The sequence below is a fragment of the Pyxicephalus adspersus genome, chromosome 6, assembly GCF_032062135.1.
Source record: "Pyxicephalus adspersus chromosome 6, UCB_Pads_2.0, whole genome shotgun sequence".
Lineage (NCBI taxonomy): Eukaryota > Metazoa > Chordata > Amphibia > Anura > Pyxicephalidae > Pyxicephalus > Pyxicephalus adspersus.
Window position 1 is genome coordinate 12621476 of NC_092863.1, and position 17168 is coordinate 12638643.

Consider the following 17168-nt stretch of genomic DNA (forward strand, 5'->3'; position numbering starts at 1 on the left):
ATTTGCCTTTTAAAGTCCTAAGGGTATTGACCATGTTATGTAAAAAAAAATGTTTGTTTGCAAATAAAACCAATTAATATTTAGAATTTGTGTACTCCATCTACATTTCATTGTACTAGTCAGATTTCTCCAATTGAAACTTAACATAAGCATGTTTGGTATAATTACAAGATTACAGAAATCTTGGATTGGATTTAACAAGTACAATGTGCAGATTTGACTTTCCCTTATGTACCTCTGTTGGGCCAACACCATTTTTAGAAGCAGCAATGGCAGTGTCTATAATTCTGTTCCTACATGTATCTTTCTAAAATGAAGGGACCTGTACAGCACAGGACATAATAATTGGGATGAATACATACTAATTAACAGCATACATCAAGCACAGATTGGTGGTTTACACTAAGGAATGCATTGTGCACTATAGGATATGAAAGGCAGCCAATGTATAAATTCACCTTACCGTGAAAGTAATAGAGAAATAGCATGAAAACATACAGGATCTTTACAGCTGAAAATAAAAAATCTGCAACATGGAGAAAAAAAATATAACTAATCACCTCCAAGGAACTTGTGGCAATGTAATGCAGACACTTACATCTGCTGCTAAAGTTTGGAAGTTGTCCTGTCATTGATTTGGTTGAGAGTACTGACCAATAATGAGGCCCAAAAGACTGAAAAGCTCCTGACCAGAAGTCACAGCTAGGATAACAAACTGCCATCAGTTTTGGGATTCCCAGAATGGTCACTAAAATGCATCTCATTCACATTATCAGTTTAGCTTTGGGTGAAAAAAATTCTAAAATGTTCTTTAGTGGAACAACAAATGTGTATTCTGTCTCACCAATTGTAATTACAGCTGCTCTTAACAATATTGAGGCATTTTGTGGGTTAGGTCACCTTGGAGGAATGTAGAAAACAATCCAGGGTCCAGAATTCAGTTCTGAAGAAATAAAGACAAAGCTGCATTCAGCGATTCCTTCTCTCTTCTGTACGTCTAAAGATGATTGAAGAGTTCCTCTATAATCTGTGCCTGTGAACAACAGAAGATCCACATTAACATTGATAGATTTTCGTTTCACCAATACATTTATACAATTGTGTGATTGGTCACAGATAATCAGAGAACAAGACTGCTGAAAAGTAAAAGATGTATCATGCTGCATCATGTATTCCTGATCACATGAACGTATCATAGACAAGCAGATACAATATAAATCTGTGCTCTGTGAAGGAAGCAGCCATTCTGCCATCGCTTACACTGAAGTATATAATAAACCCAATCAGACTATATGTGCTGTGATGAAAGGTAGTGGTAGGAAGCTGTATCTGGTTATATGACCTCACTGGCCCAGGAGGACATTTGTACATGAAATATAATTAGTTTCACACATAGTTGTTACCTGTGTCACTTGCAGGTATGAACATCATAGATGCGCACACATTCCTGGCAGCTCACGTAGCAGCACCAGTGGAAGATGCAGTGGCATTTCTCTTTGCGTTTCTCAGTCCGAGTATTGTGGCCTCTTCCACAGCACAGCAGATCACAGCCATCTATTCCATGAGAGGTCACATTACAGGAACGTCCCCGTGTCCCGAAGGAGCCAGTCTCTGGATTGGGTTCACAGAAGTTTGGGGAGGTTTCATAGTAGACAAGGTCCCGCTCAGTGGGGGGTTTGAACAGAGAATATTTTGCCCGCAGGGTTTCTACCCATCCTCGTGCTTCTCGATGTTTCTCCACAGCCATCTCGGAGGCACTGTCGTACTTATCCTTCAAATGGTCGCCAATGGCTCGGAAATCTGGCTGGGACCACCAACAGGTCTTTACCTCACAGCTGCCAGATAAACCATGGCATTTGCATTTCAGGTGCATGTGGTCCAGGATGGTCTGTAAAAAGCAAAAATACCAGCACAAAATAGTAAATCTAAAAGAAAAAACAAATCCTGCTTGCCGATTCTAAAGCCAGATTTATTCTACATTCTATGCAGGTAATGAAACATGCGTGTTGTCTTCCTGCATGCACCCCAATGCATTCTAAACAAGGTATCTTGAAGTTTATATTTATTTATTACATTTTATAATGTTGTGTTTCTCTTACCGCCCTTCCTGCCTCGTTATTGTGCCTATTCATGGCAGATCTGGCGTCGGGTCTGTTCTCTCTGGCATCAGCAAATTCTCGAGACACCAAGATCCCAAAGTCTGCATCTTCACTGCAGCCGCCCCACTTCCAGCCGTCCCCCGATGAGCCTTTGTGGTGGGAGTCACAGCCGCAGATGGTGGAGCTGCCCTCAGCACAGGACCGGGTCACAGCAAAGGCCACTCCGGCTGAAGCAATGGCGTGAACAAAGGCCGACTCTCGTGTGGCTTCAGGAGACAAATACAATGCACATACAGTCACACATGAATGCCATCATATTTACATCACTTTTAGTTTACAATCACACTAGAAAATATTACAGAGTGACACCCATGAAGCAAAGTTTTACTGTAATAGTGTACTTACCTTGTAATGAGAGCAGGTAAGGGCTCAGGACCTGACACGGTCACAAACTTACCCTGTCTACTGCAGGACATCTTATATAAATCAGAATGCTAGTAGTTTTTTTTCTTTATGTCTTAATCATGTCCTGCTCAATTGTTGTATTATTTCTAAACCTGACCCTATTAGTACGTTTCACAGAACACCGTCCATAAAATGATTTGGACCAGGTCACTGACACTCTAGATTGAAGGACCCATGGACACTAGAGGGTGACATGCAACCAACAATCCCACCACCTTCATACACCTGTGCAGGTCTGACTATAGGCAAGGTGACTCCAATTCCACCTGTACAGGCACAGCAAGGTTCGGGTTGTAATATGATTCAAAGTGTATGTATAGCCAAAATTTATTTTCCCTTGAGTAGAGTTGATGAACATTACAACCCCGGTCAGATTGTTATTTCTGTCAACCTCCCTGCTTAGTAAATACAATAGCGCTGTTCACCTAAGAGAGCAAAAATGATGAAAAATCCTACATTTTTAAAGTGTCCCCAGAACGAAGAATAGAGGGAGAATCTTCCAATGGGGACACTTGTAAATTTCCTGTTTCTTTTTGTTTTGTCTCCAGAATGGTGACTATAGAGAAGTCACCCCAAAGAGACTCACAAAAGGAATAAAGTGATGGGTTTGAACTCTTCTCTGTTCTACAGAAAAATAATGGTATGGTAACATATTTTGATTCATCCCTGAACACAATATTGTAAACCTGTCCGCTATCGTTCCATTTTTTCTGAAGCTTTTCAATGCACTGGGCATAAAACACATCAAAGCATGAGCCATGTAAGGGAAGAAAAACCCCAAACCAGCTCATCTTTTAATCTGTATTGATTCCCTCCTGCACTATCCAGACCCCTCTTCTTGTCTGGTTCACACATGGAATCAGTAATAAATCATTTTTTAACAACTATGGTGACAGAGAAAAGGATACCACATAATTTACAAAGAAGCAAACTTTGGCAACAGAAAGTTTGATTTAATTTGTGTCTACCTAAAACTATCTCAGCAATTCTTCTTGCGGTTATGGGCCTGCTATGTCCCAGTGAGTTTACATTTCTCAGTCTGGAGCTGGACCAGAGCAGTCTGGGTATCACGGTGCAGATCTGTAGATCACGCAGTAAAGGGATTAATCCTCTTATTAAAAAGATCTCCCTCCTCTTCCCAGTGCGGCCAGTTACCTGCTGGGACGCTCAATCCCCTTTTGTGTTCTGGTGTCACAGTGTATTAGTGACATAATGATGGACGTCCCTGGGACCCGCGTGTGACCAGACTGCCATTTCTCTGCCGATCCGTAGCAACAGGCAACTCTGCGCAGACTGCTCGCTGTCCTCTGCTTGTGGGGGGAGCAGCGAAAGGGCGTGTGAATGGTCCTGGAGTCCTGCTGGGCCCAGAGCCCCTCTCAGCCTCTCAGTGGGGAGGAGGCTTAAACTCCTTTCATTCTGCACTAAGCCCATTTCACTCATTCAGCAAGTGTTACCGAGCCGCCAGCCTCCGTGAGAGCAAAAACCTGCATACCGCCATCTCTGGGAACCTTCTCGCCTGTACAGAAGAAGAGCTCATCTCTGGGCTGGTACACAAACGTATATATCAATGACAGCACTCCTATTCTGTAACGTGGCTTTTCAAAACCCCAATATATAAGGGAGACTGAAAAATCCAATGATCATCTGTATTTAAAGTATGAATAAAGTTTACATAAAAATTGCCTGTAGTTTTGTACAAAAAAAGTTCTAGTCACTGTGCAAAAACCATACACTTCCTACATTCACTCATCTGTATGTGATGTTTAAATAATGTTTATGGCAGGTAATGCAAATTTAACTTCCTTTGGATCATCTGCAACAGACCTACAAAACTGCAATTTTCCATTACTATCCATTATTGCCAAAAACTATGTGTTAGTGAAATTAAAATATTGCACAACAGATTTAGCACCTATAAACTAGCAGGGACAGTTTATCTGCATCGGTTAGCAAAAGGCACAGCATGTATGTATTGGCTTTTCAATCTGATTGGGTGAAGGCTGGCAGCATGGCTTTGGTTAGAACATTGGGCAGTACCTTTATCCAGCACTGGTCCAAAGATGGCAAGACTGTCGTGGATTGTGGTGCAGTTCCAACGCCTCCCTCTGAACTGGTGTTGGCACTCCTGGATCCCCAGCTTGACCCCTTCTGCCACACTTGGCATGATCTCGATATAATTTCGGCAGAATCGCATTTGCTTGGGCACCAGTCCTGGTATGGATCCACAAAGAATGGGCTGTGAGCTGAGGGAACTGTACTGCTGCCCCAGTGCCAAAGACCTGTGGGGAAGACAATGAATAACATACAGGTAAGGGGTAGATTGGACCAGATGTATGGTGCCTGTACAACTTCCCATTACAGAACTGTCCTTATCCTTATCACTGGGGCCATTATGGATGACTTTCCATTCTGAACATACTATAAGCCTGGCTGTCACAAAACAAGCATTCAGATCAGTAATGTCACAAGTCCTTATTACTCATGGTAGTAACTGCTGGTAGTCAGACCATTAGCATTTTAGAAAAGAAGTCATCAGTTACAGTTTCCATATTCTTTTCATAACAATTTTCCCTTAATTTCTAATTCAGTGTCCTCAGTTCTCACTCACAGTAATAGGGGACTTATATGAGTGATTGTAGTCTAAGCAATAAAGTGCACAAATATCATTAAACTGTGGCCTGTTCCCCATTTCCTCTGGTCTCATACAGCAGCATTCACCTGGGACTTGTTCCCTATTGTCCCTGATCTCCTTAAAGGTTCCAAAATCATTGAGTCAAGACCTGATCCCCAACGTCTCTGGTCTTATATGAGTGTTTAAATGACAAAGAACAGAAACGTGTTCCCAGTTATCTGTGGTCACATAAAGGTGCTGCTACTGCATTGTCTCTTCCTTATTATTTCCCCTGATGTTCCAAGTTTTTTTTTGTTTTTTTTATTACTTAGAGGTTTTACTCTGTAATGTTAAGTAACAAAATATAGTAATAATATTTCAAAATTACATTCAAGGTAGTGCTCTTCAATAGACCATAGACAACAAAAAACCTGCTGGAGTGTTATCAGTGCACCGTATGGAAAAATATTTCTCCAATGGACCACAGCGAGCAATTAAAACCTGACAAGATGCCGCTGGTACAGGATAAGAAGACAGAGATGTACAATGGTGCATAGACAGCAAATCACTCCAATGGAAAGTGAAGAAGAAAAACACCTGTTAAAGTGCTACTGGGACCTGAATTCCAAGTAAACTTCTTCAATAAAAGATCAATCTTTCTCCAAACGGCAATACATATTTTCATATCTATTGGAGAGATGTCCTGGACTTACTTCCTGTATAGGTAATGGTGAACAAAACTTGAGGAGAACCCCCACCCCATATCTGACCTATAGATCCCCCTTTATTGCCATTTGTAGATCTCCCAGCTTTAGTTCCCCAAGAGATGTGCCTGCTTACTGGTCAGACAAAACTAAACTTACAAAGGGTTGTCACTCATGGCTCAGTCTTCACACTAAGTGCTCTAATATTATTGTATTCAGATCTGCTCCCCAATGGTCTTCAGATTACACCCTGGACATTGATGTTCCAAGACTATCCTTGCAATAAATAACTATGAGGATTTGTGTTTGTCCTCCATAAAACTTCTCAAGGAAGCGGACACACTCCATGCATTAGTGAGCCTCCTCTTGTGTTCCTCGGGGAGACCTCATTACAAAGGGCTTAAGACCCCCATATCCTCATCACCGCTCACCCAGACAGAGCCATAGCAGACAATACTGCTCATCCTATGGCCTAATCCTCAAACAATACAAGAGATTAAGATGCCCCGGATATTACCTAGTGGTAAGTTATTCCAGGTCCTCCAGCTGGGTACCAGCGTAATCCTCCCCGGGTAGACAAATGTCATTGGGCCAGGGTGCTACAATGACTCAAACACTGCCCTGATATTCAAGATATTGGTGAGAAAAAACACATTACAACTTTATTTCAATGTAGCAACCATGGCTACCTAATCCATACAGCAAGCACTCTTTTTAGAGGAGGACAATGGTAAGTCGATCAAACATATTAATATCTATTCTGACTTCCGATTCAATTCAGAACTCAATTGGGATTGGGATTAAACAAAACAGCAAAAAAGAATAGAGAAAGAATGAAAATACACAAAGAATTCACTTTTCAGTCACTATTTTTTTCCTTGGCTTTCTGTTCAACACTTTAAGCACTGGGCCTATCCACTCTCTGACTGCTTTGTTGTGCACTTATTTAACATATTTACCACTATGGGTGACCAAATAATGCCAGACGTATAATACATAAATATTTCACAAGTCTGATATTTGGGGGGGATATTCACAAGAACTTCTAATAAATCTTTGCAACTTGCTCTCTGGTCTGCTATCAATTTAAAGTGTATGGCCAGCCCACACATTTGTTTTTTATTTTAGGATAGAATGGGAGGATAAGAACCCCTGGCTGATTTTTAACAGGTATGTTCATTTTGCATATTTGCATTTACTTCCTGTCCAGCGAATCTGTTATGTCCTCTACACAGGAAGTGAGGGATAGCAGCCAACACCTAGCAGGGATTGTAATCCTTTCTCCACTATATCCACAACTACAAGAAATATTTTGGTGGAACTTTAGGAACCTAATAGTGCACCATGCTGTAAATATTCCTGAATTGTCTGCCAACTTCACGGGGATACCTGTTCTGGGGACAACTCTCTAACATTTTTTTTTGGGGGGGAAATATTCTCTTATTTCCCATTGCATCTTTAGAGAAGTAAAATGAAATCTCTCTTCAGGTTGAATGGATGCAACAGGTTCTCATAGGGGAAATCTCTGCAGCTTGTTTCCTCACCTGCCATCATCACTATGAATCCAGTTCTCCTCCTTGCATGAATTTTACCCCACTGGAGGTATGATAGTGCTTATACTGCACCAGGAAGAATGAGAATCCAGTGGGATCACCTGATCTTGGTGTAAAACAGAGAATTCTAATCTTACTGGTAAAATTAAGAACATAAATAAGAATCCATTATAGGTTACAGGACAGAAATTCCAGTAATAAGTTAAATGACTTTAGGGTCAGTCCTCTGTAGTTATAGGTGGAACAAGATCTAAATGTCAGAAATCCTAACACTATTCTGCTCCAGCAGGGAGTTGTTTTCAGTAATATACAACCCCTTATAATTGCCAAAACAGGTATGCAGAATAGAATGCACCTAGAATGCTGCATGCTATAATTTATTTATTGCAGTGAACAGTTTGTTTACATCTGAGCGCCGCAATGCATTCTGTTGGGGTTTTAAAAAAATTACAACACAACACACTGCACTGCAATACATGGGACACTCTGCTTTTGCCATTCACACACTGCAGTACATGCTTTTTACTGTGTGGTAACAGAACACACAAGTGTGAAGGGGATCTATGGAACCATAAGGAGGTTTAATGCCCCGGCATCAACTAAATACTGAAATGTCAGCTTTGGATGTTCGGGTGTTTTTTAACATTTACAAAAAGTCAAGGAAATTAATAAATACTATTAGATAAAATCTTTCACACTGATCAACAAGTGTAAATCATGGTATCTCTATGTGCAAACATATTCATTCTTCATGAATCTACAGAACGTAATTTATACAGGGACAGGAAAACAAACTCATTTTGTCTACACAATGCAAAGCAGATTGCTCTGTGTAGGGACAAAAAATTTCCAAGAATAGCTGATGCTTTGCATTGGGAAAAAATAGACAGGGAGAACAATCTATTTACCACTGCCTGGGGGGAAACATAAACACTAATAAAACATTAGGAATATACAGTTATTGCTCCCAGTGTGAATTTTGAGTGAGTGAAACAGACATTTCCATGTAAACAGGAGACACAAAGAGGAAGACAATCACCCGTATATTGAATATATTCTAATAATATTCTGGAATAGATTGGTGTTTGAATACTAGAAATATCCAATAACAGCCATTACACATATACTCTGGGGATGCTAAAATCTCACCATCCAATAACTTATATACTAGTGCTTTATATACATAGTCATAGAATTACGTTCATAAATTCTATTTTCAAAAATACTTATTTGTTTTACTGTGAATTTAAATGCCAGCCAAGTTGTTTCAAAAAAGTAACAGGAGCTGGTACAAGCTAACGCTGTCGGGGAGGGGGTACAGTTTTAGTACAATGTCTTATTCCATGTTCTTTTTTAAATATCCACAGCTAATGATACATACAATCAAAAGAGAATATAAAAATTATGGAAGCGAATCCTGCAGACTTTTTATTGCGGATTAAAAAGGATTCACATATATTGGAAATTCACTATCCCACCATATCTATATTTAAATGAGTTGACGTTTTCAGGACCAGTGTTTTATAGAAAGCTGTGGCCTATAAGACAAAAACCTAAGAAGCGCCGGACTGAATTATATGTACACAAATAAAAAAACACCAATTTCCTGGGGAGGTGCAGCAGAAAAATTACATGCCTTTCTGGATTTTATTGGAGATGGATTACAACAAATCTCCAGGTTTTTATATATTACCATCCTATGTGTGTCGCCTATTGACAAAGCCTAAAGTGTGCAGAATTATTGCCAATGGACCCCAAAGGCCTGCAAACACAACTGCAAAAAAATAAGCTCCTTGTGAGCCATTGCATTATGTCTAAAGTGCCCCCCAGTTTAAAAACAATGGACTATATATATAATAAAATATAATAAATGCATATTCTCAATGTATTTCAGCAAGGCAAATTACCCTTTAAAAGACATGGGACTACTATTGGGAAAATAAGCATTAGAAATAGTCGGTGATCTCTTACCACCAAATAGGGTATCCAGCCAAGACGGGGGTAGCAGTAAAAAACCACAGGAAGTGCAGAATGTGGAGCCTGCCCATGGGGGGAGCGCGGTATGTATTGGGGGAGTCAGGAGACCTTGATGGAGAAGTAGGGGGCATCCCATGAGAAGCACTGTTTGTCCTCTTGCTGACTTTCTATTTGGGGGGGACAGAAGGTTTTGGCTACTTTATACCCTGCCTGCTGATCATGACAAGGAGAGGGAAGCTAGATGTCACCAGACAACCAATCCCAGAACCATGAGCCAAGGTAAGAGAATCCTCCCTACAGGGAGCAGTCAATCAAAGTGCCCCCTCCCTCTCCAACAAGACTCCTTTATCCAGCCTCCTACTTATCTCTCCTCTATGCCCTTTCATGTCTCCAAATCTCACACTGTCACATCTTTCAGGCTAAAGTCAGAGCAAAGAGCAAAAGTAATGAGAAACAAATGCCGTAACCCAGAGAACCCAATCACACATAACCTTTCATAAGCTGTGTATGAGATTTCACACAATGGTAGCTTGGTGCAATCACTGGGTAGAACTGATCACAATGTCTCCTTGCTGCCGTTCGGTCATATGAAGAAAAAAAACTTATATTTTGAAATGTCATATCTGTAGGTTACAGGCTACAAATTATAATACAGACTACATATGGCCCCTAAACATTATGCTTTTAATTTCCCAATGATTTCCATAGAGCAGAGAAGGGTTAGAGCCCCTTCATGTTTATATCGTTTTCTGCCCCAACTGCAGAACAATAGGAAGTGCAAATTTATTCAATGAAAACCAGAAATGTTTGCCTGATGAAGGGGGAGCCTCCATGGCCCCAAAATATTCAATGTAGCTTCCACTAGTGACTTAGTGTTCTGGTAATATGGAAGCTATCTATATCATTGCTACTGTCAGGGGCAAATCTTTAGATCTCCCCTCATCTTAAGGAGGGAATATAGAGGTTCAGAAACTAGCAGGGCTTCTACAATCAATCACTCCAAGTCCCCAGGCTTCCCCCATGACCCCAGTGATATTTACAAGTTACAGTATACAAATATGGTACAGTAACACACACCTACCTGAGTCAGACATTTGTTACACAGCCAGGAATTGCGCATGCACCAGCACAAAATAATTGGTGCTTCAACAAAGATGGCTCCATCCTGTAAAAATAAAAAATGATAAAATGTAAAGACATGAGAACTAGTGAGATAAATAGCTCCAAAGCCAACTACATGCATTGTGACAACTTATTTACCAGTGTTTTATTGAGTGCAACCATAATACATTGTAACATGTTTTTATATGTACGTTGCCATCATTTTGTATGGCACACCAAGGTACACATACATTAAGTAAAAATGCACCTGCAATATAGTACAGAGCACCCAAGTACTGATGTGAATGTTCTAGGTTAGTGGTGTATGGTTTTGCCAAAAAAGTGCTGGTGTTTTATTTTATACATTGAGGCTTACTGATCAATTAGAATGGACTATAGTACTGTAATGTGAGTGCCTTAACATGTAAGTCCAAAAGAATAGGGGGAGGAGTATACCCCAAATGTTCAATAAAGGAATGACATTATAAGGAATCTACATGATAGATTACAAACCGCAATAAGAAAAAGATCCAGGCATCCCCATTTAAAATGAGAAGAATTTGTCTGAGTTTTATAAAATACCTGTGCACAACATACAATGAATGGAAATCAACCCAGGTCAATATAAGAAAACTGTATACCACCATGATCAGTCAATGCAGCGATAAAAACAGCTATAGTTATATGCAAACTGACTTTCTGAAAAAGTTAGGCAACACTCCAACCCCTAAAGCCACCCTAATGATCCTTCAATATGATTGACAACTTCACTGATTAAAAGGGAGACACAGAGGGTGTCATGGCCAAGTTTGGATTTTTTATAGCAGTGAATACGATGAAAATTAAGACATGTATGAGTCTCTATTATAGGACACGATTATGTCTTTTCCAATATAGGGATGACGGGGTGTGTGAGGTCAGAAGGGAAAAGCAAGAAGAGCTGCACTACTATAATAATTTCAACCAAATCCTATTCTGCTATTTCCTTTCATACAGAATATTTGGTTGCTTAAAGGTATTTTAGGGATTCCCGGTGGAACCAGACACAGTGAACTTGCATAACTTTGCACACCGATTATCAGAATACTCTCAACTTTGCGCTGTCATACATTTTAAGTTTTCCCAGGAAAAAAATACCAAAAGTTTTCAGCAGCAATAGTATTTTCGTACAGTTGCCAATTAGATCCAAGTCTTTCCTATAAAATGACATTTGGAAATGAAAGGATGATCCTGATTGGTTTCTGCCAGGCAGCAAAACACAAGGAGTACAAATCTGCACGTCTCTGGACTAACTGAAGTCTTTCACACTCAGCCATTTACAGTTTGGCACCAGTGAGGCAGATGGATATGGAGCTATTTTCAGGAAGATTGTGAAATTAAACCATTCCCCTAAGTCTAAGTGAAAAGCCCCCTGCAGGGAGCGTCTCCAGGGAGACCCAAAACTGCAGGACAACCAGCCAGGAGAGAGACACAGGAGCGAGAATTAGGGGGGAACGTCTCATTAACCCCTAAACTGCAACCTAAACACCAAGGAGAGCCACCGGTACTGATAGAAAAAAAAACGATCCCTCGGCATAAATGGAACACCAAGACATCAAACATGAACATGGTCATTTGGTCAGCAAAAAGGCTGTGGCCCCAAATATATCGCTGCTATTAAAGATTATAACCCATAAGGGGATTGGAGCTTTCAGGAAGAGTTATGGGCTTGCCAAGAGTTTTGGTCAGTAGATAGCAACCCTGACAAGTTCTTAATATAATGTGTGTCCCCACGGGGAAAGGGACTGAAAGCCGTGGGGACATTTTCACATGAGGATCTTGTGGGGACAAGTAAGGATTTATTTCATGTGTCTAGGGAACCGGAAGTGAAAGAAGATCCCCCAATACAACATTACATTTCCTGCTCCTGAAAACAGATTTGGCCCAGACATTCAGACACTGGAAATTTATACACAAAAATGACTAACATTCTAATGAATGTTTTTTAGACATATTTGTTTAAACAAATATCTTGAGTATTGGGAAAGGATTTTCTATACATCATACATTGAGGGCTGGAAGCCAAATCCTACTGCCTATAACAAAATCACACATAATATTTATTACAGTTCTTATCAAATACACCTTTTAAAACAAGTTTTCAAACATCAAGTTACATTGTCAAACATCAAAATGCAACAAATAAATCCATAGCATTAACGGGGTCACTATATATGGGCTGGTATCCACAGATGCTGATGCGTTTCACAATATTTATTCGCTTCTTCAGACCATACCATAATGCCCAAAAGATGTATTGACTCCACTGTATAAAACATTAAAATAATAATCCTTGGATGTAGCTAACATTCCATATGCTTTTATTGGTTGGTGACAACAGGGTCATATACCAAGCAAACGAGTCTATAAGAACTCTTCTTTTCAACTATAAAGAGACAGAAGATCCAGCAAGTGTAGCCTTAAAGTGTATGTGTATACCCTATGTATACCAAAGTCTTTTTTTTAACTTTTTGATTTAGTATGAAAAGGGTAAAACCCTAAGTTTTAATCTATTAACATCTAATCCAAAATAATAAAACATCTGTATCACTTTATGGTAAATGCCACCTGCAAGGTCCTTCAGCTAAGTGCACCTATAAGACTTTGTTTCGTGTAAAAGGTGCTTTATATTCTTTAAAGAGTAAGATAGGGAATATATGAGCCCTATAATGATGAAGTTCCTTTGAAGGGGCAGCAATGGTCTACAGATGACAAATGCTGTGTAAGCAGGCAGCACACCTCCACATAGCATGTAACCCAATGCTTGCTGACAAGTCATCACTATATCTATGTGCATACTGCCCTCTTGTGTCATAAAAGTAAACTGTCACTGCATGACATTCAGAAGAGATGTCACTAGTTATTATTACCAAACATAAAAGCGCCAACATATTCAGCAGTGCTGTACATTAAATAGGGTTTTTAATGACAAACCTGCATAATAGAGAAGCAGAAACAATGACACGGGAGGAGGGGAGGACCCTGCCCCATACAGCTTACAATCTAAGAGGTGGGGGATTTAAAGATTTTGGACACAATATAATGCAAAATGTTTGATTTACCCTAAAGACTAAAGGGCAAATTTATAACTGGGGATCTTTCTCTAAATATTGTGATCATCCAATTCCTAATAGTGGTGAGCTGCTGATCTATCTCTTCACAGAAATCTTTATTATTGCTGGTATATTGATTAAACAGCAATTAGACCCCAACACAAATTTATCAGAGCCTAAAGATGGCAACATTGAACAGACAACCATCAGGGAACTTTTATACTGGGCCCAGATCAATGAAACTTGACTTTTGCAATGCTGGAACTTTTAAATATGGTGGAAGGTGTCTAGGAATCATAACTAGTATGGAGCCCAAACATTTCTGATGGTGGCCCCGATTATGGCGATCACTAAGTAAATGGAGCCAGTTTAGTATAATAGTTGTGCACTTCTATGCTTGTTTGAAAATCCTGATGACCAGGGAATAAAACCCATGCCGATGAGGATTTTATCAATAGGGAAAAAGCAAAAACTTATAAACAGACCCCCTTGGACCTATTTTCAGGTACCTTGAGGTGCTTGAATTCTGCCTGACCTTTATGTGATGTCGGTCCTTCTCATCACTATTACATGTAATAGGACACCAACTACAAATAACAAAGAATGCTGATAGGATCTGTGTCAGACATCCCTACTCTGTTTTATGTTCACACTTCAGCAGCCAATCAATCCATCTAATTTGACATTTCAGTTGCTGATACTAAGGGAATGTAGTACAAGAAGAGTTGTATTTCTTTGCATGTTATTGCTAATTAATTAAAACATTTTGTGTGGCACGGTGGGTAGCACTCTGACCTTTGCAGCGCTGGAACTTGGTCAGGACTCTATCTGCATAGACAGAGAGACATTAAATTGTGAGTCCCCTTGAGGGACAGTTAGTGATAAGACTATGGACTTTGTAAAGCTGTCAGCACTATACATTTATTTATATAGGTTAAAATAATTTATAGTCAATGAGCTACTGAAAGAATACACACCTGGCTTTTGCTGCATCAGCTCTGATAAAACATTGTATAACTCTGCAGTGTCTTAAAGATAAAATCCAACCTTTCCCTATTCTTCCTCTCCTCTGCTGTAAATCATACTTTTTCCATAAATGCTAAACGCTCCACTTTAAATCTATGATTTGCAACCACAAAATTGAGGTCTTAAATTTTTGTCTTGAACAGAACAAAGTTTTTATGTTCTCCCTATGTTCGCTTAGATTTTCTCTGGGTACTATGGCATCTCCCACATTCTCAAAAACATGCAGTTAGATTATTGGCGCCCACAGAAATTGTTCTTGGTATGTGTGGAACAAATTAGCAGCAAAAACCACAGCAAAATAGGGGCTGTCAGGCTGCTGTGTGGGGTATAGATGTGCAATAAAAAAAATAAAATAAAAAAAGCACTTTGGAAGTAGATCATTTCCAAGTAACATTGTAATTGTTCTCTGACAATAGAAGAAAAGTGAGGCCTCTGGCTATGAATTTCAGTACAAACAGTAAGCAAACAATGTCTCCCTCTGCTGGCAGCTTGTTAGTATTACATGTGTGGTAATGATTGATGTCCTCTGCTTGTTTTGTTTTTTGGATTGTGTTGGGCAAATACTTGTTTGTGTGTGGATGGGGACAATTGGTTGGCCCTGGGGTTATCTGAGGTCAGTGTAATCAGATTTCCAGGCTGTCAAAATACCTGTTTCTCTTGTCAGAAATAAAGGAAGGATGTGAAGTGTAAAGTGCAGCCACCCAACATCACTGGCATACACTGTATTTTCAGGAAGTTATAATGCTAACCACTGACAAGTGGACCTGTCATCACATATTACACAGGTATGGGTATTTCAGTGTCTGATCTCCATCAGGAAACCCATTATAGGAAATACCATGTGGTCATGGCTGGAGTACATGTAAACAGGAAGTTGCAGTAAAGGGATGCAGGAAATCGGCAGTATTGAAAAACAATAATTGATATAAAAGGTAAAAACTAATATGGTCATTGATTATGATACACATTTGGATGGAAATTAAAGTTAGGGTTTAGGTTTCTTTTTCTGTAAAGGAAATGTAAATAATAGGTTGTTTAAACACTGGGGCCACATTTTTTTTAGTTTTGTTAAATATCCAAGTATTTTGGTTTTACATTTTTTTTACCCATAATTTCATACTAGCCTTGATGATCTGCAGCAATGTTCAGTCCATACTGTATAAAATCTCACATGCCAATGTCAAGCTTAGTAGAGATATGGAGTCCCTGCATAGGAACAAGAACCGCCCAAAGAGAGGAGCCTAGGCTATGGAGAGGAAGTGGCACCCAAATGGTGAAGGTTAGGGGACATGGGGCTGCTACAACCCACCATTACATCAGAGATAACTGGACGAGATCACAAATCTGCATAGACTGCTTCATGCATGGTGCCCAGGTGATGGTCTGTGTTAGAGTTTCTCATTCAGGGTTTCTTGGAGCCCCAGGGTTTCTTCAGAGATTGCTAGGAGTACCTTGAACAATCAGAAATTTGTACTCTCAGGACCATGACACCATTGTACTGTGAGCTGTGACAATTAATATATAATAATTATAGAAAGCGTTCCCTAAAGACCTGAAAGTTATTTCATGGTTTCCCCCCAGGATATAAAGGTCAACAAACACTGGTCTAGTGACTGGACACCATGCAGGGGACTCAAATGATAAACAAATAAAATGGTTCTAATGGGTAATAGATTATTCCTATACATTATTGAAGTAATAGGCCAAAGGGCCAAAGTACAGAGTCAGAGGAAACTCAGGCTAAGTCGGGTGCCCAGAACTGCTGGATATGCCCCATTGCGAGCTGACGGGCCTCAGTGAAATCTCTGGCATCCTCCAAATTCTGTAGTCATGAAGGTAGATAAAGGTGTGCCCACAGGGCAAGGGTAGGTACAGATGGGAGGGACAGACAATTGTCCTGAAGAAAACAGTCATTGGCTGGAAACTCATAAAAGACAGTGAGATCTGATAACATGGAAATAGTTGGTCCACCTGCAATTCAGTGACTTCAGGGCTTGCTGGGATACCCATGGTAACATAGAAGTAGGATGAATGGAGACACTTAGACCATTGCAGACCAGACTGGAGACGCAGGAGCAAGAGAAGAAGAGACGGCTGGACTAACTCACCTTAGTTTTGTTAGAGGAGATGCCTTAGAGGAGTCACGCAGCTCACCAGGCCTCAATAGATCTGTGATGATGGGATCCGGAAGAATCCTGGATGGGTTCTGTTCACAAGTGCATGTCCTCTTCAGGTGAGATCATCTCTAACATGAGACTACTGGTGTCATCCCCATGTTGTCCCAGCCTGCTTTTGGCGACTACAGTTTTGTAGGGAGCATATACTGCATCCTATTAAGATAAGCTTTCCTTCTGTCATCTAGGCATAGCTGACAAGCGTGTGTTCCGTGGTCCAAGGGTGAGATTTCCTCAGGAAGTGGCAGGAACTTAGATGGAACGTGTGCTCAGGCCACCTTATCCAGGCCAGGCCCTCATTCAGGTAATACTCGTAATTTGCAGATTTAAATATGACTAAACCAACATTTTATAAAGTTTTACATC

The 17168-nt window shown here is 40.1% G+C and overlaps 1 protein-coding gene across 1 annotated transcript; it reads right to left on the reverse strand.

Moving 5' to 3' along the window:
* Positions 1-412: 412 nt before the first annotated feature.
* Positions 413-10574, reverse strand: WNT3 (Wnt family member 3). The gene is made up of 5 exons (XM_072414590.1): positions 10491-10574; positions 4602-4843; positions 2100-2365; positions 1404-1888; positions 413-1033 (listed from the first exon to the last, which is right to left on the reverse strand). The coding sequence occupies exons 2-4, from the start codon at positions 4756-4758 to the stop codon at positions 1409-1411; spliced, it is 903 nt and encodes a 300-aa protein (XP_072270691.1). The 5' UTR covers positions 4759-4843; positions 10491-10574; the 3' UTR covers positions 413-1033; positions 1404-1408.
* Between the last annotated feature and the right edge of the window lie 6594 nt (positions 10575-17168).